The sequence below is a fragment of the Betta splendens genome, chromosome 10 (assembly GCF_900634795.4).
Source record: "Betta splendens chromosome 10, fBetSpl5.4, whole genome shotgun sequence".
Taxonomy (NCBI): Eukaryota; Metazoa; Chordata; class Actinopteri; order Anabantiformes; family Osphronemidae; genus Betta; species Betta splendens.
Window position 1 is genome coordinate 12,210,758 of NC_040890.2, and position 26,215 is coordinate 12,236,972.

General features: G+C 40.5%; 3 protein-coding genes across 7 annotated transcripts; 2 read left to right on the plus strand and 1 right to left on the minus strand.

The window, feature by feature from the left end:
• The first annotated feature begins 860 nt into the window (after positions 1-860).
• stx5a (syntaxin 5A) lies at positions 861-6,532 on the plus strand. Of its 3 annotated transcripts, none has more exons than XM_029165624.2 (12): positions 861-1,019; positions 1,494-1,698; positions 2,180-2,250; positions 2,517-2,572; positions 2,660-2,730; positions 2,832-2,948; positions 3,170-3,226; positions 3,347-3,428; positions 4,453-4,530; positions 4,674-4,777; positions 4,967-5,088; positions 5,256-6,532. In XM_029165624.2, exons 2-12 carry the CDS (start codon positions 1,636-1,638, stop codon positions 5,413-5,415), a joined length of 981 nt encoding a protein of 326 aa, XP_029021457.1. In that variant the 5' UTR covers positions 861-1,019; positions 1,494-1,635; the 3' UTR covers positions 5,416-6,532. The 3 variants fall into 3 exon arrangements, with proteins under 3 accessions (XP_029021457.1, XP_029021459.1, XP_029021458.1); XM_029165625.3 differs by lacking the exon at positions 861-1,019 and adding an exon at positions 1,130-1,287; XM_029165626.2 differs by lacking the exon at positions 4,453-4,530.
• A 109-nt stretch (positions 6,533-6,641) lies between these two features.
• Positions 6,642-9,141, minus strand: zgc:162144 (RD3 domain-containing protein). Its single transcript, XM_029165461.3, has 3 exons — positions 8,894-9,141; positions 8,298-8,605; positions 6,642-8,050 (listed from the first exon to the last, which is right to left on the minus strand). The coding sequence occupies exons 2-3, from the start codon at positions 8,603-8,605 to the stop codon at positions 7,678-7,680; spliced, it is 681 nt and encodes a 226-aa protein (XP_029021294.1). The 5' UTR covers positions 8,894-9,141; the 3' UTR covers positions 6,642-7,677.
• A 1,343-nt stretch (positions 9,142-10,484) lies between these two features.
• On the plus strand, positions 10,485-26,173 carry si:dkeyp-115e12.6 (centromere protein F). Of its 3 annotated transcripts, none has more exons than XM_055512258.1 (19): positions 10,485-10,690; positions 11,943-12,044; positions 12,183-12,360; positions 12,561-12,757; positions 12,916-13,004; positions 13,284-13,348; positions 13,854-14,091; positions 15,661-15,833; positions 16,118-16,243; positions 16,418-16,546; positions 18,199-18,321; positions 18,787-18,922; positions 19,315-20,714; positions 21,352-22,152; positions 22,306-22,586; positions 22,779-22,866; positions 23,092-23,644; positions 23,784-23,934; positions 24,376-26,173. In XM_055512258.1, exons 2-18 carry the CDS (start codon positions 11,956-11,958, stop codon positions 23,897-23,899), a joined length of 4,782 nt encoding a protein of 1,593 aa, XP_055368233.1. In that variant the 5' UTR covers positions 10,485-10,690; positions 11,943-11,955; the 3' UTR covers positions 23,900-23,934; positions 24,376-26,173. The 3 variants fall into 3 exon arrangements, with proteins under 3 accessions (XP_055368233.1, XP_055368234.1, XP_029021445.1); XM_055512259.1 differs by having other exon boundaries at positions 25,951-26,173; XM_029165612.3 differs by having other exon boundaries at positions 10,486-10,690; positions 11,943-12,022.
• Positions 26,174-26,215: the final 42 nt, after the last annotated feature.

The window sequence follows — 26,215 nt, forward strand, 5'->3', positions numbered from 1 at the left end:
TCCTCACAACTCTTATAAGGAAAAGCTGTTAGGATGATTCATAACATTGGTCAAGTTTTGTTTGGTTTTCTTTGACCACAAAGACCAAACCAAGATATTTCATCCCAGATTTTTAGGAGGAACTTTAAATGCTTTGCAGCTTTCATGTTGGTATTGTTGATCCTGAATTATCTCAGGCAAAGGGACAGAACCTAAACGCAAAACATGATCACTGGTTGGCAGATGTAACACTGGAATCAGAAATTGAGCAAGCTCCCAGAGAGCCTGATGATGGAACCATACAGAGATAAAAAAGCAGAGGCAGACTGTGATGAATACAGGCTGAAGTCAAACGAAGCAAAAGCCTCCACGAAACAATCACAAGCAGAGAGAAATGTGATAATTGAAAGCATTTCAGTCTCATTTCACTACAATTGGATTTGTTTAGTATTTAAAAAAATGACAGATGTGCTTTATTCAGTCTACATAATTCAGTTAGCTGTCATACAGGTAGGTCATTTTGGAAAATTAAGCATTTTCCACAAGAATCAGTCAAATGACCTGAAAGTGTTTTATATAGTTAGGAAGTGGTTGAGAACAGGTGTTGAGGAGCTGGGTCAGCTGACATCAAGGCCTAGGGCAGGTTTGCAGCTGATTGGAGGAATGAAAGGACTTGAGGACACCTGGTGGCAAAATGTGAAACTGGCACTAACACAGGAACAGATCATAGACCTCAATGGTAAATAAAAATAGACCTATCACTATAATTCCTATTAATACGTTTATGGATTTTTACCCTATCACTCTATGTTGTGTTAATGTAGACTAACCTACAACGGAAACCTGTAACACTCCCCAAACGCAGGCACGTGGCCCTCTGATGGTCGAAGGCTGTACCTGCAGGGATTTTCCTATTCGGCAACGTAGACGTGGCAGTGACGTCAATGCCGGAAATCACCCGGATCGAAACTTTAACTCTAGGATTGGTTAGTTTTCACCAGGGACACAGGGCTGTTGAAAATGAACTAATACCCATTCAAGTAAGTCGGAACTAGTCGAGATTGTGTGGTAACTAATGTTGAACATTACGTATGTCCGTTCAGGTCGAATCTGCCTCCGTAAAGCGACACAGAGCGTATGAACGCCCCCTTAGCTTGGACTAGCTAACGTTAGCCTATGTTAGCTAGCCGGTCAGGCCGTCATCAGCTGTGTCGTGATGGGCGGCCTTCGCTCATAGAGCAGCTTTAGGCTTCGGATAATCATTGTTATCTAACCATTTATATATTTAGCTAGGCTGTGACTTTATGTGTGAGTTGTGGTGCTTATTTGTTTCCTGGCTTTTATCCCGGCGCTTGTTGTTTAGGTGTTAGCAAACCGAGTGTTAGCTAACGGTACCGGTTGCTTCTTGTTGGGTTAACACACCTAATCATATTGTCTGTTTTACCTTAGTTTCCCAACTCTTTGATTGTGACAGTGGGGCTTATATTGACATTTTCTCTCTCCTGTTACGACAGACATGTTTGTCCATATGTCTGTGAAGGACACCCCACCGTGGTTCTGAGTTTGATAGTCCATTCGTCCACTGCACAGAAGAACCGAGCTGTCCCTGGTACTTTCTGGTCTTCAGCGGACTGGTGACGCTCTACCAGCGGCAAGATGACGTGTCGTGACCGGACCCTCGAGTTCCAGTCAGCCTGTAAATCTCTTCAAGGCAGACAGGTATGTTGGAACAGGACACGTCATAAAAGCATTCTAATAAATACACATGATTTAAACACTGCCAGCATCATAGTATGTTTTGTTTTCAAACCACTCAAACGTGTATTCACTGTAACTTCCTGCTGACAAACTTTGGGTGGGTTACTTTTGGTTTTGGTTTTCTGTTTAATCCCTGATCTTTGTAGTTAGTGTTCTCCAGGTACTTTTAGCATTCAGATATATCTAACATTATCTGTTAGCTTGCATTAGAGCTTTTTAATACAGTATAATGTAATACAGTTAATCCCTTTGTTATTGTGTCACATGTTTTAGACCTTCAACAGCATGACAAGGCATATTACCTGTAATTTCTGACAGATGTTGTTCGTTGTTTTTTGAATGATCTCTGTGAATGTAAGTGGCTGAAGCTGTTATTTTCCTGCCTATAAGTTATGATTTTGCTTTTCACTACATTTGTTTCACTTCTTACCTCCGCTTGCAGAATGGAGTCCAACCCAGCAAACCTACTCTCAACGCTCTTAGGCAGCGCAGTGACTTTACAGTTATGGCCAAGTAAGTTCCTCATTGTTTTCGGTCTACATATGTGTTTTTCTTCTTGAATGCTTGTTATTTGCACATTATTAGACTCCGTATGCTTGTTGAATTACAGCTTGAGTTAAATAAAAAGATTGATCCCAGTAGTTAATTGGTTCTCAATCTAGCAATGTAAAAATAAAATAATCAAAGCCAAACCTGCAATAAAAGTTCATATATTCTCTACAGTGTATTTAAAAACTACTTCTACTGGCTCTAGTTTTTGACTGATTGTTTTTTTGTAGGCGAATTGGAAAAGACCTGAGCAATACATTTGCCAAACTGGAAAAGCTCACTATTTGTAAGTATTACATAACCTTAGCATAATTTATTCTTGTTTGATATAGATCAATGTCTAATTCTACATGCTGTTGTTTTAATGTTTAAGTGGCAAAAAGAAAATCTCTTTTTGATGACAAGGCAGTGGAGATCGAGGAGCTAACGTACATCATAAAACAAGTGAGTTGAAATGAAAGCTACTTTTATGAAAGTGCTGCACACATCAACTCTCTTGCAGATTTCTAATCACTGTTGTGTCTTTCTTGTGCTTATGCTTTTAGGATATCAACAGTCTAAACAAACAGATAGCACAGCTGCAGGATTTAGTGAGGTCCCGTGGAGCTCCTGGTGGCCGACATATTCAAACCCACTCTAACACTATAGTTGTATCTTTACAGGTATAACAAATAATGATAGTTATCTATTACTTATATATGTGTTTTGTATTCTAAGTTATTGTTTTGTGGAGACTTTGAATTGGTATATGCTTTTATTGTGACTTTTAGAGTTTTTCCCCTGAAAGTATTTTTAAACTTAGGATGATTTCAGACAAGTTTTCTCTGAACATTGTTGCTGTATTAAGCTGCAGTTCGTTTAACTACTATTTTGTTGTTTTCAGTCCAAACTTGCTTCAATGTCCAACGACTTCAAATCAGTCCTAGAAGTCAGAACAGAGGTGAGAAATGCAGTCCACTGTATTGTTTAATAGAAGAAAATATGAAATCAAAATTGAATTTGCCACACCTTTCCTTTCAGTTCTGTTTACACTTACCTGTATGTTTTTTCTTTTCTGCAGAACCTGAAGCAACAACGTAGCAGAAGAGAGCAGTTCTCCCAGCCTCCTGCCTCATCTTCTCCTCTGATGGCCAATAACTTCAGTAAGGCGGTCCACATCTTGGCGTCATGCATTCTAGCCACTCACTAAAAGTTTTACAAGGGTCTCGACATACAGCAAAGACACCAAGACGTAAACAAAGCATGCTGATGTAGCTCTTTAAGGGTGCGTTCACTCATTACTGATACTGAGTTTAGCTTCACACACAATTTGGGCCTATTTAGTTAGTACCAATGAGCCACAGGGTTGTATTTGACTTGACAAGAATTTGACTAAATATTTTGCTAATATTCTAGTATGATTTGTGGGTTTTGAACATTTCCTAACTTTCCATTCCCATGTTGTCATTTGTTAATCTAAAATAATTATATTTTTATAATTATTATATAATCATTGTAATAGCTGTGTAATGGAGTGAACAGACCTTTAATGTGGCTGTGCTTTGGCTTTGAGGCAACATTCAACATGTCTGGCTCCTGCTTATTTTTCGAATTTGCAAAACAAGTTTAACGTTTTGCTAAAGACGTTTTCCAGAGACCCTCACGAAATGCTTCCACTGCATCTTTACACTGCCAGTAAAATGTCCGGAAACAGCCTTTGTTTTGGCATTTGTGACTAACTCTCAACTAATGCCCTCATTGTTCATATCCTATAAGAGCATAAGGTATTTGTAAAAGCATTTGTGAAGTGTACTTTTACTTTGAATATAACATGTATGTTGTTAAGTTGTCCCAGTAATTAGACTCGGAGTAACTTTAGCCTTCTGTTTTAATAATTTATGAATGATTATGGAACCACCTATTATCAGTAACTTACTTATTACAAGAAAGCTAACTTTTTTTAATCATGCAGTTCTTACATAGGTTAGCCCAGGTTTTATTTAACATAATTGAAATTGTCGTTCAGAATGAGCAGATTAGTTGGAAATTTAGTCTTAAATGCAGAAATATTTTTACTCGCAGTGTAATTTTCGACTTACTGTTATAATGGGGATCTGCTCGAAGTCCTTGTGAATGATTATTATTGTATTTGGTCGTCTATAATGCAAAAATCAAAAAATATTTTAGGAAGCCGCAAAAAAGGGCCCCAGGAGCCGCATGCAGCTCGTGAGCCGCGCAATGACTACCAGGGCTATACAACCTCAGGTATTTCCCTGGAACGTTTGACTCTCCCAGCGGGTATAACTAGCTACTGTATGTGCCCGCTGTTATTTTCCCTTCTACCGCTGAGGATTTTGGTCTGATCGCGTTGAGCATGTGTTTGTATTTTGCTTGTTGTCTCCTTACAGAGAGCTCGGTCCTAATGCAGGATGAGTCCCGAAGTCTAGGGGATGTAGCCATCGATATGGATTCTCAGACCAATCCCTTGCAACTTCAACTTATTGATGAGCAGGTAGACTGTTATGTGTCAAAGTCAGTAGTCAGAAGATTAAAACGTAGGACTAAAGAATGAGTGAATGTAATTATAATTATATAATTATATGTATGTAATTATATTGTATTTTTCTAACAACTGCTAACTGTGTAGAAAATGATTCACCTTACTCGGGATGTAACACACTGTCCTGTTTGTTTGTTACAGGACTCGTACATCCAGAGTCGAGCAGACACCATGCAGAACATTGAGAGCACCATCGTGGAATTGGGCTCGATATTTCAGCAGCTGGCACATATGGTCAAGGAACAAGAGGAGACGATTCAGAGGTGAGATAAGCTTACAAAGATAGTGGAAGAAATAATCAGTCATGCTATGATTGCCTTTGCTTCTGTACATTGTTCTTTACCTCTTAGTTGTAAATTTAAGAGAACTCGAAACAAGTTGATGTTTGAGTCTGGTCTTAGAGGTCCCTCTGTCTGTCTGGCTTTTACAGGATTGACGCTAATGTGGAGGACACACAGTTAAACGTGGAGGCAGCTCATTCAGAGATCCTCAAATATTTCCAGTCAGTCTCTTCCAACCGCTGGCTGATGATAAAGATTTTTCTCGTCCTCGTCATCTTCTTCATTGTTTTCGTCGTCTTCTTTGCCTAAAAGGAAGGCGGGTGAGGGTAGGCAAATGCACATTAAGCCAGTGGTAGAAAACTACATCTGGATGAAGGCAACATGTCTGGACGACATGTTTAAGGGACTAACTTGTCTGCTACAGAAACGGTTTGATGGAGACTGGGATCCACACAGACGAATAAAGACTGCTCATTTATTCCCAATCCACTGACCGTGTATCTTAATTGAACAATTCAGTGAAGATGGGGAACTCTTCACTTAGAGAACTTCACTTCAAATAAAAAGATAAATTATCAAAGATTCCCTACTTTGTATAGAGAGCAGAACACTGCTCTATGTTGTACTTTGACCTACTATTCATAAACATTTAATCAGAATGACTATAATTTAATGGTTTGATTCTGCAAACTGTCTTTTAATTTTAACTTTATTTTTTGTAGTTCATCTTTTTCCACTCCTGTTTCAAAGCCAAACAGCTGAATTGAAGTTTATCCTCAGATTATTTCACTTAGTGTACTCGCTTGTATTGAAGACACTTGCACACACTTATTTGCTTTTCACCACACGTTTAGGATGTGTATTGTTTTATCCATTTACATTCTGTTTCGCTTTCAAAGCTTATTTGCCAAATGGGTACCTTTTGTGAAACTGTGATACCATGTTTTTTTTTTTTTTTTTCTAAAGGCAGTTACATTCATCTGAAAAGAAATCCTGCAATTCAGGCACAAGCTGTATGAAATGTTCTGTTGTTACCAACACTGTTTTAAATGGAAGCATTTGCAGCCATCAGAAAGTTTGACTAGTTGGAAAGTGTAAACTGTGTACATTCAAGGCTTCAGGGAGAGTAACTGGATCCATGTGTGATGTCAGTGCTTATGAAGGGGTATCGCTGTTGTGAGATCTCACTGACTCCATCAGCCAGACACCCTGGAAGTGTCTGATTGGCTGTTAAAGTTGTTAATCTAATATACAGGAGGTTATTTAAATGACCACAAGTTTTTAAGAGGAAACATTCTCCTTATTTTTTCCCTGTCTGTCCTTTTTAGCCAAATGCCTTGACTTCAGTGTATAAAGTGCAAATAGTTATAAGGATGTACTGATAAGAGAACTTGCATATTAATAAAAAATTAATGGGATACTGGCATTAATGTCTGAGGTTTACTTCACATCCATAAGAGGATTAGTGGGCAGTGATATAATTAGCCATGCTGCAATATGAGGCTAGTCAACAGAAGTCCTAATAAGCTTTGAAATAAATATGACATGGTTTTTATTTTTCTCTTTTGTTTATGCATTATCAGCCGCAATAAGGTTGCTAATTCATCTCTCACTCATTTTGTGACGTTTAATACTTGAAAAATAAAGGAAATCAAAAGAAAAAAAATAGTCTCAATGGTATTCAAGAAACACAATGTATTTAAATGCAAAATTGCAAATAAGTGATTAGAACATGTGTTTTTCAGATACTTTTTTTACATTTCTAGTAAAACATACCAGATCATTCTAGTTGTTTCCTGCAGGGATTTGCCTGATGTATCCACAGTGGGTGATCCACAGCCCGACTGTGGCCTGCACTGAGCAGCCACACTACAGCCCTCCTCATCCACTGTAGACGACTGCTGCCGTGTCTGTTACATAATGTTATGAAGGGGACAGTTCGTGAGACATATATGATTCATTGTGAGCTGCCGTTTGGAGAATCCCTTGCATCATTTATTTGGTTTTAAGACGCTTGAGCCATGGGCAGGTTTACAGTGCAGGAGATTTCACTGTGAAGCATGTTTTAGCCCCACACCAATGATGTTTTCTTCAGACACTTCCGGTCTCCATACAATCAATCTACTCCTTCCAGTTACAGCATTAGGTTCACATTTGTGTTATAGTCAACTGGATTGTTAAACCTCATGAAATGTGCTTTAGTGCTAATTAAAAAAAAACAATAAACTAAAATGATACATGTAAAAAAACATACAATCATTGCACTGTAGCCTGTTAGCATAATGCTAACTTAGCATAATGGTTAAACTATGGTATTAGACCCATCAGCACAACACAGTCTTCACTATTCTGCCTCAGGCATCTTAAATCCAAAACAGCAAAGCGTCTGAGATCCCAGGACAGCTTTCCTAAGGGCAAAGAAAATCTCTATTTCTCTTTCAGAGATGCCAGATGGTAAGATAACACACAGCTTCTTAACTTTTATTCCCTCATTCTTCATGTTGTTATATTTATCGTCCCTCCATTTCCTCCACCTATCCATTACACTCACTTTCCCCGTGGTGCCATCTCTCAGCCCTGTGCACTCTGCTCCACAGGAGTGATCTCAGGCATGCTCCTGCTCCTTCCCTTCCTGGCCCTGGCCTTGATGGCCTCTTCCTCCCCTTCTCCATCCTCCTCCTCCTCATCTGACCAGTCCACCTGCTGCTGCAAATTCCCCCTGGAGCCTCTAAGGCCGCTGCCCTTGAAAAATTGCCCCGTGCGAAGCTTTGTGCGGAAAGTGACGAAGGACAGGCTCTTGCTGCGCTGCTGCTTCTCGATCACCGGGTCTGTCGGAAAGTCTTCGTTTCCGTTGACCTCGTCCACGCAGTCGCGCAGCACGGAGCGAAAGAGTCGGGGAACCTCGTGCACCTCAGGCTCCATCTCTGACACCATCCTCCTGAATCTGCAGTGTGACCAATGTTATAATTATTAGGAGCAGACTAACTGGGCAGGAAATAAATTAGATTGAATTCTTACAGTTCTCCCATTTTCTGTTTCTTCTTCATGTGCTATACTTATGCCTGTACCTCATCCATGTTTTTCCTTGCAGCCTTCCTCTCCATCTCTTACATATTGCTGCGTGGGAAAACTCTAAATCTTAATCTAAATCTCCTGTTCATTTGTGTCACTGGCTTGCTGGCGTCCCTCACCTGACAATAACAGGGCCACACTGTGCAGGAGGAATCTTGGCACACAGGTCCTGCAGCTCCAGCAGGTCGTTGGGGGTCAGCTCATAGGGCTGCGGGGTGGGGGTGTTGGCCAGCCAGCTGTAGTCAGCCGTGGAGGTGGAGCTGCGCCGACGCCGCCGGCCTTCTGTTGCCCGCTCTAAACGAATGCGCTCGGTGCGCTTCACCATGGCCCCCAGCTCCAGCATCAGAGTGTTGGTCACCAGCTCCTCAGTGGAGCGCTGGCCGGGCACTTTGGGCTCAAGGGAGAAAACTGCAGACCAAGGAAACATCTGGGAGAGAAGAGCAGTATTGGAGAGTCATGAACAACAAATTTGGTCTTTTCAGGATAAGCCATTAAGACACAGGAAAATCCCCTCAACAGTTGGTGTGTTTAGAATTGTAGATGCAGTTTAGATGCAAAACAAACTGTTGCAAATACTTCATAACCCACTGTACATTGATAAAAGCTATAACAGTGCACAGAAATCAATTAGGATCACTGATTGGTTCAAACAAATGTTTCCCTAAGAAGAATATCATCAGTTACAATCTTGCTCTAAATAAACACATTTACTTACCTTTGTTAAACTTATTTACAAAATTGGACTCTTAAGGTACAGAAATCCTTCTGTGGTCCTAAATAGTCCGTCAGCAGGCCCCCCCGGCTTGTAACACACACACATACACACACACACACACATGCACACACAAAACAAAGAAACGAACGGATGAAACTCCTCTGACGCCCGCTGGCACACGGCTACCTGACTGCCTTGCTACCTGAGAAGGTCCTGGGCAGACAGCGCGTGTACTCTAGTGAGCGGCATGTGTGAGTTTGGGATTGAGAATAAATGTAATCCTGGTTTAATAAAGAACAAATGACGAGAGGAGCTTACCTCGTGGTATGAGCGTACACCTGGACGAGGCGCGTGTGTGTGTGTGTGTGTGTGAGTGACCCACAGCATTCAGGTGGGGTATTTACATAACAGCATGGGACCGCAAGCTAACTAACCCATTTTATTTAATGTTTGTTTTCAGCTCATAAACACAAGCAGAAACTAAACTGTCTTGTTGAAAAAGATTCATAATCAAAGTCCCTGGATAGTCATACATTTTAACCAGCATACTTTCTGCCATTACATGCTGCACGCTATAATAACACACTGGAGGTGAAATGGTGTCGCTGTGTGCAGACAGAAATCCTGCTCGCACACCCGTCATTACCACAGTGTTACTGCCACACTACACTTGCATAACTACTCTAACTAATCCCCCCTTCTCACGCCTATAAATTTTCAGGCTTTAGCAGTCTGTCCCTAGAGCTACCTTCTAGCATTGGGTGTAAGGTAACGGCAGGCTGGTTCTTGGGTTTCCGCACCCTCAGCACTGAGACACCAAATCCCAGATTACATTCAAATCCAGAGCCTACTGGGAAGAATGACTGGTTGTAATAACCGTTCTAATCTAATTACAATTGCCTATAGTGGGTGATGTTACTGGAACTAAACAACAGTTGTGTATTTTTCTAATTATCTGACTCCATAATGACACAAGAATGCCTAAAAAACCCATTGTTGTCCATTGTTGACATTTGACATCAGGTCTTCATGTAAATAAGGCTACAGGATATTTTTTAATTAATGATTATTTTATAATAGGAAAGTTTACCTGTGTTTAGCTGCAAAATGAAAACAATCAAAGTAAAAAATATTTATTGTAATCTTAGAGATAATGTGGAGTTCTTGGTGGAGTAAGGCTGCATGGGTTTCTAAATGACATATGAATGATGATGTTGATATTATGCAGGCCATATCCAGGTATAGTCCAGATTTGCTTGACAGTGTGGCAATTGCAGCAGTAAAAACTATTCTTCAATTTAATTTATACTGGATTAAAAAATATTAGAAACTGGAATTGCTGCAATTACAAAACACAAGCTATTTACCTATTGACTTACTTACCACATAATTCCCCATTGATGCTATCAGTGTTCCCATTTGCTGTAATGATATGAGAAGTATTTACAATAAAAGCCAGTTAATATTTAAACTTCCTGAAGACGCCGTGGCGTCTGTGGACAGATGTTGTCACTAGAGGTCATCAGCGGGTCAACCAGCCGCGAGGACTTTTCCCAAAACATTCCACTGCTACGTCACTAGCCCCGCCCCGCCTCGTGCCCCTCGTTCTATGTCAGCTGCGTGAGGCGCGCGGCTCCTTGTATGAAAACTGTCAGTTGGGTTTTGGCGTTAGCTCGGTTCTGTTTGGCGCCGACGTCTTGTTAAGGCGAACACCTGTTGTTTGATATAAACGACGGAGTCGCAGCTCTGTGAGAGTTCCCCCAGCGACTGACGCCCGTTGTGACTCTACAGCGGATGGTAAGTAGCTCCATTGAGCGGCTAGCTAGCATCACTGCTAAGTTAACGTCAGTTACTGACCGCTGATGGAACGAACGCTGACAGACAGAGTTCTGGTTCAGCCCACGTTTTGATCTTTGTAAGTTCTTTCTTTGTGTTCTTTGGACCCCTGATGATACAGTAAGGTGGCCATTGTTGTCAGTCATTGTAAAAGTATCCATTATTTATTATTTTGATGTTTGTTAACATCGTGAAATATGCTCTTAATTAGCAGAGGTGACGTGCGAAATCTATTAGCAAATAAAAACAACAATAAACTGTACGTGTTTTTATAACTCCTGATCTCTTCTGTTTTCGGGGCAGCTGTGTTTATGTGCTGATGTTTTCACATTGAGTAATGCGGTGGAGGCGTATTTTCAAGTTTACTGTAGGGAAAAACAGGAAATATGAGAAGAGTGTGGAGAAAGATCTGCATCAAATATTTCCAGCTTGAAATAAGCCATACATGTTACTGTGATAAGCCGTAACCTGTATACCACCTCACAAGTAATGGAGTCAGTTTCTGTGTGTTACATTTATTTGGGGCATTATGTTAAGTGTATACAATACAATTCTTCTTTACAGCTAAATATGTCTGCCATTCCTGTTCTCAAAACCATAAACACAATCTCTGTCTGGAGTGCATGTACATCAGATTTCAGAATAAACCTCGCAGGTTTCTTCAGGCCCTTGTTTTCAATCAGGCTTTTCTTCATTCCTTTCATCATTACTGTACTGCGTATGTGTGCACAACCTGCACAATCGCTACCCATATATAAACAGTTCTGATACATGTGATACATGCACATTTGTAGTCTGACACTTTTTATTTTGTTCTTTCTAAAACAGTTTTCAGGTTTGATGTAGCCTGTTTAAATCTAAAATGTCCAGTTTTTGTTTGAATATATATCTGTGTGTGTGTGTATATATATATATATATCGGCAGAGACTAGAGAGGGGATTTATTCTCAGCTTGAAGTGCTTTGGAAACGCAACATGGAGCTTGATTTGGAAAACACTGACTCACAACTGCCCAGTGGTGACAACCAGCATCTCCCTCAAGGGTTAAAAGCCTTAGTAACAAAACATATTCAAGACAGAAGTCACTGCCAGGAGCGTAGATGACTAAAATATGTTTAGATTCACGTGAGGTGGATTGAATCCTATGTCACAAAAAGGTTGACATTCAATTACCTGCATATTATTTTACAGGACTGCACTTTCTTTTTTTCAGACTGTGTTGCTGGATGATTTACTCACATGGCTCCAGGAACAGTAATGTAATTCTGGATCTGTCAAACACGAATACTTCAGGTCAGCTGGCTCATTGTCTTGTGTATGTAATATAATAAACCACACCCATTTCTCAGAAAACATCTTTCCCTATTTATGATTCAAAAGAATGTAGTTCTTTTCTTATTCATTCTTATTCAAAAGTAAAACATTTGCACTGGTATTTTTTTAACCCTGTCAGGCTCAGGCAGAAAGAGATGAGCTGGGCGGAGGAAGACTGGACAGTGGGGCTGTCTGGACGGGTCCTCCAAAAAGTGAAGGATCTCCAGGTCCAGCAGGAGCGACTGTCTAGAGAGAACAAGCAGAAACAACTCCAGTTGGATAACCTTTATGCCGGCCACGAAAAACAAACTGTGAAGGTACATATGTAGCTTTGTTCGATTCCTGAATTGTTTTCTAATGGTGCTATTCCGAGCTTATTGGTATGAGTTGTTGTCAAATAATGTAATTAATTAGAAACCAAGAGACTTTTATTCAATAATTGTAAAACATGTTTTTCTGTTTGTTCTGCTCTGTTTCAATTATTTGTCCTGCTTTTCATCTTTCTTCTTCTGTTCAGTATGATGCGGTACGTGTGGAGCTCCAGTCTATGCAGAGAGAGCTCCAGAGTGTCCGGGATGAGGCTAAAGCAGCAGGTACTAGCTGTGATCGCCTGACCCAGGAGCTTCAAATCAAGCAGGCTCAAGTATGCTCTTTGGAAGGCCAGCTCGAGTCTGCTCGAACACTCAACAGCAAACTCGCACAGGAAGTCAAAAGGTAAAAATCTTGGCATCATTTAATCTGTTGTTGCTGTGTACGCAGTGACAATAATAGAGTTGAGAGTGGCTTATCTTACTACAGTATATTGTGGTCCCTCTTTCTCACCTGCGTCATCCTCTGTTGTGTTTCTCTTATTTCTTCCATGACTCTGGCAGGCTGGAGGCAGAGTTGGAGAAGTTGTTAGCAGACACCACTGTGTATTCCACACCCTGCTGGAATACTCACTCACCCTGGGATCATAATGGTACAGTTCTTTTTTTGTCTCTGAAGGTTTTTAATGTTGTTATTAATGCACTGTACAGTTTGGAAAATTAAACAGAAAACCACAAGACTCCCAAGTGAGCACTGATGCTATAAATAATCTCCTTTAGCTCCTATCCTTTACTAGCCCCACACTGTCCGGGGTTTTCTTTCCTCTTTGTTCTCTGGTTGTTACACTGAGGGATTCACTGCTGCCTTCCATTCAGGCTTTTTGGCTGGAAGAACCCAAGATTAGTTCATATGCTGTGTCTTTGCCCTGTAGGTAGCAGAAAGGAGGAGAGAGTAGGGCAGCGAGATGAAGGACAGAGCCGCGCACTTCATGTCCGAGTAAGTACCACCATAATCTAATATGGTATATGTTAAATCAACATTAATGTTGAAGGAGCATTTCAACTTGCTCGATTGCAAAGCTCTTGTTCTCTCAATAAGGAGGTTGACTTAGTTCATGACGTTTACACTGAACTTTTTTACTTTCACTGAAAGTTGTTGTTGTCACGACTTCTTGTTTAAAGGGTAATAAAATAAGTGTGTTGTTTATTTCATGGGTTGTGTTTAGCCACATGGTTTCTAATCGCTGTTCGTTTTTGCTATAGAGCCAAGTTGTTTTTTGAATGCTATTAAAACACATTGGTGAGTCATGCTGCTCCATTGGGCCTCTGTAAGCTATATTTTTGAAACCATTGGCCTCATCCTCTGTGAACCTGTATGCCTACGATTATATGAGGTTCTGGTACATGTTCTCACTTTACATTGCACAGAAGCTAGAGATTCTTGTGAGCAAGAATTATTATCTATTTTATCTCTATTTATCATGTTCTTCTTCTTTCCCCAGCGGCTCCAGTTCTCAGACATGGCTACAGCTTCATTGCCCCAACAGCAATACAAGAGTACATCCCAATCAGAGACTTCCACTCCCTTGCCTGCATTTCCGTGGGAGCGGGACGAGTCCAGGCCAGCCGCCAGAAGACGATCCCCATCTTCTCCCCAGACACCCCTCACGCATGTCGTCAGTCAAGGCCAGTCAGAGGGAGTTTGTGAGAGGGAGTCGGACCCCAGGGCAGAGACAGACAGTGAGCATGGTTAAAACTTATTCTGAGTAACTGAAAGTAAGAACTAGACCCAGCATGGGCTGAAGTTAACAGATCTTCTGGCTTTTACTCCCTGATTTGCATTAATAATTTCAGTTCTGTTTTGTGGGTTTAGTTTTCATAATTTAACAGTTTTAAATTAGTTAGTAAATTAGTTTTGGCATTACTCCAATACAACAACATTATACACATCTGTATAAACAGTGTCCGACAAATAGCTTTTCAGATGCTGTTTATAAAAGTCAACGTTTTGGACCAACCTTATACAAAAACCTTATACACAGCAAATACAAAAATTGTTCCGATACGTGAAAACCTCACCAACAAAAGCTGACATGACTGTTGTAATTATAAAATATAGTTTAACTAAGTACAGGTAAATGAAGCACTACTACATTGCGCTTTCTCAATATAAAAGTGTTACTGTACCTAAGAGGTAAATCCAAGGCTCACTCCTTTGCCCACTCCCAGGCCAACTTTGTCTGGTAGAGTACAGTATGTCTTTGTACACTTTATAATTGGGATACAGACAGTACAACTCTTTGGCTTTGTGTGTTTAGTCAGGGGGGAAGAGGACGTTCCACTGTAAAACATTGTGCTAGGGCACAGCAGGGTAGGGCTGTGCAGTGTTTACTTAGCTGTTTTTATCATGCTCCTCTTCCCACAAATAGTTTTTTTTTTCAAATTTAAGTTATACTGTAGGTGTTTTCTCTGGTTGACTTTAGTAAAATCTCTATGCTTTAATTAGATTATTCCTACTCTAGTATACATATACATTACAAAATACAAATATCGATAGTTAAAACAACACAAAACCTTCAGCATCAGTTTACTTCAGTTTAGTATTTTTGTGCAAAATAAAGTAACGGAGGGAAAAAGTAAGACAATTAACATTGCTCCTTCTTTTTAAAAAGTCTAGAATATCCAGGCCTGAGTGTATCATACAGCATAAGTCAGTGTCAGTGAACCAGTTAGTTAGTATGGATCGACCTTATTAAACCCCTTCACAATGAGTTGTTGACTTTTCATGATTAGCTGAAAAATCAATTGCCTTGCCTATTTGTCACCCAGTCACCTGTTATAATTTAAAACTCAATATCTATACAGTGTTTTCATGTGGAAGGCTGTGACAGTAATAATAGATAGTAATTAAAGGGTAATTTGTAGTAAATCCAGCACATAATAGCTTGCACAAACAGGTGTGGTTCTTGAGGACGTTACAGGATGACAGACTGTCTCAAGGCATATTTTGTTTTTATGCAATTGCGGAAGTCTGCTTTTCAACACGCCCACTTTAAGACTAATACAACACCGATTTAAAAACAGTGAGGGCACAGTGTTTGCCAGATTTGTGTAGTGTAATTCCAGTTTACCCAAGAATTGAATTTAAATGCCCTCTTTTTAGTCTGTTTAACTTCCAATGATAGTTGATTTTTGTTTTGTGATGTACTATAACACAATTTAAGATATGTATATGTATTAATTCTCAGACATGGTTCATATCTATCTAATTCTCTCTCTGTCTCTCCGTATGCTTGGTTCATCTATCAGAGTCTTTATCAGAAATTCGGAGTCATGTGTCTTCTCTGGAAGAGGAGTTGTCTGTGAAGGACACTATGTTGAAGGCGACTCAGGGCGAAATGGTGCAATGCAAGAAGGAGCTGACTGCCAAGGAGCTCAGCCTGCAGAAAACACAAGCCCGCATAACCCAGGAGAGTGAACGGGTAAACATGCATTACTGCTGCTACTGTGTGGAAATATGCAAAGAAAAGCTTTTAGCTTAATAATCTGTAAGTTGTGTAGTTTGTTAGTGAAAGGTTGTCAGACAGATGTTAAGATGTGTTTCTCCTGGTCTGTTACCACATACTGTGAATATTTTTCTTCTTACACCCTCACTTAACTTAAATTTTAAGCTCTAATTTAACCTGGTTACTGTGGTTTACAAAGTTAAAATCAACAGATGTGTTAACGTATATGTAATATAATGTATATGTACAATGCATGACAGGCATTAGGAGCTGAGCAGCGTCTGAAGCAGGTGCAAGAAGAGCTTAAATGTCACAGGCAAAATGCTGAGAGCAGCCGACTACAGCATCAGTCGCGCATTAAGGAGCTGGAGAAACAACATCAGAGGGTGAGATTCACGGATGGTATCATTCAAAATGAAGAGAAATCAGAAACAACTAATTCCAATTAGTATTTGTGGATTTTTAGATTAATTTGTGTTTCTTTTTTACTTTCTACTTACATATAAAATGTTTTATGTCTCAGTTGAAAATACACTTTCAAATTTTGTTGTGTGTTTCAGGATTTGATGGAGTTTCAGAAAGAGAGACAGTGTATGGAAAAGCAACATCAGCAGGAGATGAACAAACTCAACCAAGAGCTGCAGCAAGCTAGAACACTGCACAATGCCCTGCAGGCTCAGGCTGACAAGGTACATACACACAAGCGCACAACCTGCTCATTGAAAACAAGCCTTCTACTATACCTGTAATACACGCACATTTATTTGAACAAAACCTGGAAACTAGTATGATATCATGCACACATTGTTATATACATATTTTGTTTGTATGTGTGTTCTGTTTTTTTCAGCAATTTCCTGTTTCTCTTTCCTGCTTTTCGTCTGTCTCTTTTTATTCTCCTGGGACTTGTGTTATTTGTACCAAAGGTCCATGAGCTTATCTTAGTCTCAGTCCCACACTTTCTTCTTATTCTTGTTATCTCTTGCTCTCTGTTTTCCCATTTTCTCCTCCCCCACCCACTCTCCTCTCCATGTCCCTCTCACCTCTTGGCTCCTCCCTAGTGGAAAGATTGAAGGTAATGACAGTGTGATTGCGTTTGACAGTGCAGAATGGTTTTGTTGTGAAGGCATGAATCAAAATAATGACTCATAACTTGTTTGGGAAAATTGAGTTGTCGTCATGATACTGTAGGTGTGAAGGCATGGTGGCAGGATGAAGGTGAATATCATTGGAGGATTTGTAAGAGGGTGTGTGTTTGAGGGAATTTGCATGAACACAGAGAAGCAGGACTGTGTATGGGCTTTAAGACATGGTGTTTTACATTACTTTTCTTTGGATTTCTTTTGCGTGAAGGAATGTTGTTGTGTTCTTCAGCAGAATGATAACACATTTTTAATATCTAGCAGTTTTTAGATGTAGTGCAATACATCTTAACAATGAACACATACATATTGTAAACATACTGTAGAATAGAGGCACAGTTTGTGTCAAAACCAATCCATGACGACACACTTGTGCACCTTGTGCTTTACTTTAGAGGTTTGCATATTCATGCAGTTTCTGGTCATGAGTAACCCCACACAACCTGACAATAGAAGCTTCTCTTGGTATTTGAATGCCACAAGTGAACTGATAATTCCATTACTAAAACTCACATGGGCCTAATTCATGAGCAGCGTTGGTGTTTTGCAGAAAATGACATCTGCTTCCTGAGATAACAGATGGCACATTATGTATTTCTGGGCTTGGTCATAAATATTAAGTAATATTGTAGAACTAAGCCTTTGTTTTTAAAATTACTTTTCTAGTAACTGCTACACAAACACAACAGCATCAGCTGTATTTACCCTTGTACTTACAGATTCATGCAGACTGTATTAACATAAGGAGGCAAAGAAAACAAATAACAAGTCTGTACAGTTTAAAAGCCATACTGTAATGCAGGGGAACAACCATTTGTTATACAAATTAGTTTAGTGTAGCTGCTCCAATTAGTTTGGAATAGCTACATTAAACTAACTAAAGTACTTGAAATTATTGGTACACACACGCTGCTCATGACATGCAGTACTTGTAGACAGTTGATCAGATTAGTGCAATTTGCTAGTTTCCCCAGGGAGGTAGACAATACATTAGACACAACCTATGCTTGCCTATTGATCCTTATTGCTCTCCTGCTTCCTGTTCCTTTCCCTGGTTCTTAACAGACATTCATTTATTTCATTTGTTCGTGCTGTTTCTGCTGTACCTGCTGTTGTTCTCACGGCCTTTACATTCAGCCTTCTTTACTTTTATTTCCTCATTTATTTAGCAGCTGTTGAGTCATAATATCCTTTATCAGCTGTCTCTACAGAAGCAGATGTTGGAGAAAGAATTGGATACACTGAAAGAGAAGCTGCAGTGGACGGAGAAACAGCTGCAGGAAAGCTTGAAGAAAGAAGCGCAGACTCAAGCCAAACTCATGGTAATATACACAAATGCTGACATTCCAAGTCTAGTGTGTTAAGGTCTGCATGTGTCAATTATTCATTAACTGAGCAGTGGGTGTATACTATACATTCATTTCTTTCATTTATTTCTACCATCAATTGTTTAAGAAAATCTTGCTAAACAATTGATGGTAGGTTTAGTTGTCTTATTATTTTCTCATTGAAATAATGCTATATACTAGTGACTTTTTCAAGGAGAGACCTCTAAACTAGCTTTACACTACTACGGTCCTATTGACCGTGTGTAATACAGGTTCGGTTCTACTACACTTTGTCATGTAGCCAAGATAAGAAAATGTAAGAAAGATGTATCCGCAACTCAGCATTTAATAGACAAAATAAACAAAAATTAAGAATTTAAATAGCCAAGCCAACAGCTCAATGTAGAGACTTTGAATATGGTCACTCCACCTCATTTGTGTTGTTTGCCCTCACATTAGGAAGCGGTGCGTGAGGCAGAGGGTGTGGCCGTGAGTCTGGAGCAGAGCAAGAAGAGAGAGCGAACCCTGGAGGAGGAGGGGAAAAGACTGGCAGAAGAGCTAAATGATGCTATGCAGCTTATCAAGGAGCTGCAGGGTGAGAAATTAGCTGTGGGTCAGAGGTGGGACAAATCAGAAATTATGACTGATGACGTTTACAATGACGTTAATTGTTTGCCCTGGTCTTTTCTCTCTGGCTATGGAGGTAATTGGTAGGATTCCTTCTGTTTATTTGGTTGGCATAATAATAATAAACTAATTATATACATTTAGAATTTAGATGTGAAATAACTATTACTTAATGTTGACCCACTGCTGTCCTCTGCTGGGCAGTTTTAATTAACACAAGAATCATACATATACCAGCATTCAAAAAACAAACACACAGGTTTTTATTCACTTTCTTTTCTACAGTCTGTCATTCTCTAACTGCACCTTTGATCTGTAATTAAATGAACGTGTTTTTATGTATTTGTGTTTGAAATTCAGAGCAAAAACCTGCAGCACCCCTCCAACCTGTACAGTTTTGCCCTGGAGGACAGAGCATCTCTTCCCAGCCTTCTTACTCTTATTCTACTCATTCTCGACCATCAAGTCACGCCACAAGGCAAACCAGTGCCTCCCGAACTGAGTGGAAAAGGGATGAAGGCGTGGAGGAAAGAAGGGTGGAGATTTCAGCATCTTACCCCACCGACAGAGAGCCTGGTGAGGGTATCGACTCAGAACACATCACTGTTCCTACCTCTCTAGACTCTGAGAGTTTCCAAAAGGGAAAACACCAAAAGAGATGTAATGAGGACGAGAACAAGCGTAGAAATGACTGTGAAAGCTGTGGGACGGACAAGCACACAATGTTTGACGATGTAACGCCTACTTCCTCTGCTGCTGATACAACAGCTAACAGCTCTATGTCAGACCCTGCCAAGGCTTCTGAAGACTTCAAAAGGGAGAATGCCATGCTGCGTTCAGAACTGTGTGATTTGAAAGAAGAACTCCAAAAACGACTCGAGGACTTGGAAGCCCAACGACGAGCCGAAGCAGAAGCCAGGACACGTCTCAAACAGCTGAGCCGCAAACGTGCTACCCAGGTAGTAGAGAAAGAGGAGCAGGAGAAGGTATGGAGGGCACAGCTGGAGAGTGAGAGAGCTGAAACAGAAAGGCTGAAGAAATCTATGGCTGCTCTGCAAACTGAGATAAAGAAAAGCAGGGAGGATGGAGAAAAGAAGGGAAGAGAGGAGCAGGAGGAGAAAAACGATGAACTTGAAGAAAGGAAGAGTGAAATGATCGAGCTTAATATCCAGCTGAAGACGCAGTTAGCAGAGATGAAGGCCCAGCTGGCCATGGAAAGAGAAGAGCGAAAGAGAGAGGAAGAAGAGCGGCTTCAAATGACCATCAAAGACAGAGAACAAAAGGAGGAGTTCTTCATGAAAGTCTCTGAACTTCAAGCTGAACTTCAAGAAGTAAAGCGCAGAAGAGATTTATTGGAACATGATAAAGCCTCAGTTCCCAACAGTCCCCTTACCTACTTAACTCTTCATGATGATGAGTTCAACTCCAACATCGTTGACTGTGACAACGACAACATGCGTCTCCTCTGTTCGTCTACAAACGAACACAACACACTTATTTCTCAGGTAACTGCAGAAGACATGCAGGAACACCAACTGGTGACAGATCCTGAAGGCTCTACTCTGTCAGTTGAAGGTCAATCAGGACAACAAGATATGAGAAACAACTGTCAGGAAGGGTGTTTGCTATCTGATCACAAAAAGGTGGAGCTGGCTCCCTTTGACTTGGCAAAAGAGGTGGAGCGTCTGGAGAAGGAGAATGCAAAGGAGAAGGAACGAGCGAACCAGTACCAGGTCAAACTGGAGGCACTGCAGAACCAGGTACAGTACATGTTGATAGGCTCAAATGATGTTGTATTGGAAGTTGCAAACTACAATTATCATTTTGCCCAGTGCTGTAAAACATCTGCATACTGCACATCTGCCTAGACTTTATTTGACTTATTTATGATGATACATTGGTTCAGATACAACAGTTTGTGATGCAGAAGCATATTATATATCTCTAGTAGGATGCTTCTGTGTCTCACCTCCAAGGTACGTTATGTGGGATTCTTGTGAATGTAGTAGTACATGAACACTACAGAGTAGCTTCACAACACCACAGGTGCCACATCTGGAGTAGATAATCAAATTTAGTTTTAGTCCAGATTCTTAAACCCATCAGCGTTCACAAATACTGGATAGCAAAATGAATGAATCTAATTTGGAGGAAACGGTTGTGATCGGTATAATTCACGAACAGTAGAAACAAAGACAAAGTATGCTGGGCTTAATATTGTCATCTGAAGGACTTTGTACTGTGCTACCTACAGTTGAATAGAAATCAGAAAAACATTTTGTTAACCTTCAATTATAAGCCTGACAGTCTGCCAATACATATTTTGTTGTGCTTGCAGAAATTTGAGTCTGTCTTGTTCAGTTTTTTTCCTTCTTATTGTCTTGTCTTTGTTCTTAGGTGACACGTCAGACACAGCAGCTGACGATGGCCTTTGAAAAGCAGAGCCAGCATATCTCAGGTCTTCTGACAGAGCTGCATGAGAAGGAGAGTGCCCTTGTCAGCCAAGGAGAGGAACTGCAGCACCACAGACAAGCGCTGGATGCACTCAAGGCCAAAAAAGAGCAGGAAGAAAGGGAAAAATCAGAGGTGATGGACAAAGAGGATCAGGATGAAGAACAACAGAGGGATAAAGAGGATTATGATGATGATGATGATGATGACGAGAGGTCATTGACAAACTCAGGGCTTCCGCCAAATCAGGACAAGGAATGTGCTGTCCTCTTGGCAGATGAGGACTTAAATATACAAAGAAAAGCAGGTACATTAAAGACTGTGGCCTCTGGGCCTGAAACACCAACATCTGCTAGCTGTGAAGCGCAGTCGTTTGGGTCCGAGCACTCAGACACAACAGATTCAGACAAAACTCTGAGTAGCAGTGACTCTGCTTGTGTTACGGGCGACAATGAGTGGACTCAAAATGGAGGAACAGCTGATGTGGTTGCAGAACTGCTTGCCCTCCAACAAGAGAATCACCTTCTGAAACAAAGAATAGAGACATTGACGATTCCAGACAACAGCAAACTAGCTTTAAATAAAAGACAAGAAATCTTACAGGACATTGGTCTTGAACAAGTAGAATCAATAGTGCAGAATGAGAGGATGATGGAAGGTGAACAAAGGGAAGATGAAAGGACACCACGAGATGAAGAAGGACACGAGGACGAGTCTCAGCTTCAGATCAGGCACCTGGAGCAACAGGTACAGTTTTGTGTTTCACTATAATACTAAAAATTATGTATATGAACAGGGATATGAAATATCTACATTTAGTATGTGTTTAACTTCAATGAATGTACACTGAATAATTTTTCAAGTTATTCATTTAGTGTCTTGTCTTGCCTTTTTGTGCAGGTGGTGGCGCTGCGGGCCAAGGTTTGGGCTCTCACGGAGCAGACCCAGCAGCAGGCAGACGAGCTTGTTGTGTGGAGACTGGCCGCTCAGCCAGCTCCAACATTAGAGACTCAGGACCAGTTCTGTGCAGTCCCACATTCAGACCAGCAGCCCGATGGCCAGGCTCAGCAACAGCTGCTGGGTCCTCAGGGAGACTCTGGTAAAATGATCGTCACCAGGGAAGATGACTTATTCCTCTCCTGCTCCTCCAACAAACTGCAAGGCCGCATGTTGTTCTCCAGGTAACACACTCATACTATGCCAAATAAATACATTACTAAATCCTGTTTAATGCAAACATTAGATTATTTATACTTGTATGTGCATCTTAAAGCTTTATTGTTTCTTAACTTTGATTCAAGGAAGGTTTTAACATTAAATTATTATAACTTGTGTAGGTATCCGTTAACAGCTTTGTTGTTTTTTACCCTAAGACTGGAGCACATCAATGTTTCCGAAACAAAGATTCTTTATCCGTCTGAAAAGACATGTGCAGTTCAGCAGCTAGACACTGGTGACAAGGTAAATGTTTTACATATCATATTTGTTTAGCTTCTGTGTATATAAAATATGTGTGGCTTTGTAAATTTCAAATCATTTTATTAATTTTGTAAACTATATAAAAAACATTTCTCATAGCGTTTTGTGGAAAGAGCTCTGTTGTGTCATGCAAATAACTAAAAGCAGGGGAAAAGGGGGCGCTTTGACACTGGCACTGCTCATGTAATGTTTCCTCTCTTGTTTTAGGAGTCGGAAAAAGAAAACGGAGTCCAACGTACCATTTTATCAGAATACACAGAGAAGTCAGACATTGGACTAATCCAGATTTCAGAAAACATCCATCAACACCAAATTACCAAAGATCTCCTTGAAGTCTCACAAGCATGTAGGGCCAAATCAACAGAGGCTCAGGTGTTAAATCAAGAGGTCAACCCAAACATTTCTATACAAATCGTTGAGTCTTCAAAGACAGACATCAGCACAGAAATGAAAAGCATTGGCAGTCAAACAGAGGAGAGCCTCTGTACACACAGCGGCCGAGCAGCATCTGAGCTGCACTGCGTGTTCACACAGACGGAGGAGGAGGAAGAACACATGGAGGACTCCCCGCCGCTCTCTCCTGGCCCATTATCTGAGGCAGCAGAGCCAGGCGACAAAATGCTGTTCGCAAGTTCTTTTCCCATCCCGGCTGATCCGGCCCGTCTAGCCGAAAGAATCCGTCGTAACAGGACGCAGCTGTCAGCGGCCTTTGACGACACAGAGTATGAACCCTATGGGCTGCCGGAGGTGGTGATGAAAGGTAACTTTCTTTAGCTGTTCACCAAGTTCATGTGCGTTGACTCCAACACTTCACTTTGCCCAAACATGTTAAAAAAAAACATTGGTTTTGTGTCTGTCCTTTTTGTTAGATTTTCTCTAACCCTCGTCTAATCCCACAGGGTTCGCTGACATCCCCAGTGGCCCCTCCTGTCCCTACATTGTGAGAAGAGGCTTATTAGGGACAACTGTGGTACCAGCCTCTCAGAAGGAGCCAGAAGAAGAGGAGACGGATTGAAACTTGGTTTTATGCCCCAAGAACTACACTATCAGGTTTTGTGAAAGATCTGACATCTTTTACTGTTATTTGATAGTGCTGGGTACAGTACCAGTAAATAAATATGAACATTGACTTTAAACTTAAAAACCATTTGGGTTTAAAGGGTGGCTGATGATCTTAAAACATCCAAACATTCAAATTTAGTTTGTACATATTTAATTTAGACATAATTGTCTTCTAAGTGCGTAGTTCAGTGATCTGACTCACTTTATACACAAACAGTGTTTTCGCCTGACTGTGTCACCGATGGACAGAAGTGAGGTTTTCTCAGCATAAAACCTGTACACGAAGGCAATGCTTGAGATAGCCAATAACAGTTAATGTGTGAAAACGAAAACACATCGAACACACATCTGCAACAAGCTCAGAACAATGCTGCTGTATGTGCTGTATTTCGTCTTCTTAATTCACGTTTGCTTGCTTGTCGTCACCAGATGTTGAAGGAACTGGACCTGACAATTAACTTTATGAATGGATGATTGTGGATCTACTGGACACTACACTACTGGCAGAAGCATCCAAAACGTCTTAGAAGCGGATAGTTGATCCTCTAATTGTTGGGTGTGGACTTTTCTGGTCGTTATAATGCTGTGACCTTCCACCCACCTGTATGTTCAGGTGCAGAGGTGGATAATTAGTGGTGTGTGTGTTGAAGGTAATGGCTACTTCTTTCAGAGGGACTGTCTAGGTTTTGGTAATTTGATTTAATCTGTCGCCCTCGTTTCAACATACCACTGCCCATTTATCTTGTCAAGTGATTTCCTTCTGTTGTAAAAGTGAATCCAAGGGAAGCCTGAAAATGTGATGAATACTTGAAGGGACTTTATTAATGGATACTTGAATGTGTTTTAGCGGAGGCCAGCATTTCCAGAACCTTTGTAGACGCAGGGTGAATGTGTGCAAAACGTTGCCTGCGAATATGCACATATGTGTTGAAATACTGATGGGGTGTGCGTGTGAGTGTGTGCGGGACAGAGAGAGAGAGAGAGGGGCGAGCGAGTCTGACTCAGTCTACTTGTGTTCTTTCCGATCCATGTATGGTGAGGCACACTGCTCTCTCCTCTCTTCTCCTGCTGCTTCACTGTCGTACAATAAAGAGCTTTGCAATTAACATTTGTTTATCTCACTAGCAGAATGTATAGAAAGATTCCACTTCCTTTTGAGTAATAATTTATTTGATTGGCCTTTGATTTAGTTTCTTGGAGGTTTCTGTGCCATAGACAGCAGTAGTTAATATTTATGTACATAGTAGATGTGTTTGTTTTACTAAGTATTTTTGTTATGAGGTTCTTTTACTTAGTGTATTTGCTATAAAGTTGTCCCAACTTGATCTGCTTTGACTGGTTTATGTTAAGTATAGGTTCAAATTGTTCACACATGCCTAGCAGGGTCAGGTTTAGCTTCTCCTTTTCTTAAAGTTTCGTTAAAGTTGTTAAAGTCTTTTACCAGATGCTGCTACAGTGCAGTTCATTTGCACATTAATGAAGCATGTGGCCCAACGTTGGTTGATGGAGTGACCATTCACAGGGTAGTTGGTGGTCAGTCGATGTTGAATAGACACAGAAATCACTGAGGAGGGGAAATAAAGTTGTCTGATTCATTTGACTGTCTGTTTTAAGTCTAGCCATTCTCCAAAAGCCTGTTGTGACTGTGCCTTTGCCAAATCCAGTGTGTATCAAACTTCCCAGCACAATGTTTCTTCTTTGTATGGTTTCTCTGGACTGTGTGGTTCTATTATTTAACTGTAGCTCAGAAACGAATGGATCATTACTAAAACGATTGTGACTTTTATTTATTAGTGGCCAATATGAACAGAGAAAACTATGTTTGTTCATTATTGACATTAGTTTGAATTTATATTGTTTGTACTTGAAAGTGAACCTCTCAAAAACTGTGCTGTTTTTCAATTATATTTTACAGGATTACTTTAAAATAGTTTGAGACACATTTATGTGGAATTTCATGTGGATTTTGTTTGTTTCTGGCCTTCGCTTGTTGACTGAGAACAGAGTGGACTGTTGCCGCCCTGATTCGTCATCATCGTCTGCCGTGTTGAACCAACGCGTACAGTACTTGCCTTCAAACCTCTGGGATGTGTAGTCTTCTGGCTCTGAGGTGGAACTCAGACTCCTGAGGAACTCGCTGTGGATCCTCTTGCCTTATTTTGGACACTTTAAATGAAATATTGTATCTTGTGTTTGCTGTATGAATAAATGCTTGCTTATAATTTAATTTGTTTTAGATTTGTTTGTCTGAGTGCATTTAAGTTTTAAC

Coding starts and splice junctions, on each gene's coding strand:
- stx5a (XM_029165624.2), top strand. CDS start 1,636: ATGACGTGTCGTGACCGGACCCTCGAGTTCCAGTCAGCCTGTAAATCT. Junction 2,251..2,516: donor GACTTTACAGTTATGGCCAA/GTAAGTTCCTCA, acceptor GTTTTTTTGTAG/GCGAATTGGAAAAGACCTGA. Junction 3,429..4,452: donor TCTGATGGCCAATAACTTCA/GTAAGGCGGTCC, acceptor AAAATATTTTAG/GAAGCCGCAAAAAAGGGCCC.
- zgc:162144 (XM_029165461.3), bottom strand. CDS start 8,605: ATGTTTCCTTGGTCTGCAGTTTTCTCCCTTGAGCCCAAAGTGCCCGGC. Junction 8,051..8,297: donor TGTGGCCCTGTTATTGTCAG/GTGAGGGACGCC, acceptor GTCACACTGCAG/ATTCAGGAGGATGGTGTCAG.
- si:dkeyp-115e12.6 (XM_055512258.1), top strand. CDS start 11,956: ATGATTTACTCACATGGCTCCAGGAACAGTAATGTAATTCTGGATCTG. Junction 14,092..15,660: donor CCCCAGGGCAGAGACAGACA/GTGAGCATGGTT, acceptor TTCATCTATCAG/AGTCTTTATCAGAAATTCGG. Junction 16,547..18,198: donor TGCAGGCTCAGGCTGACAAG/GTACATACACAC, acceptor ATCCTTTATCAG/CTGTCTCTACAGAAGCAGAT.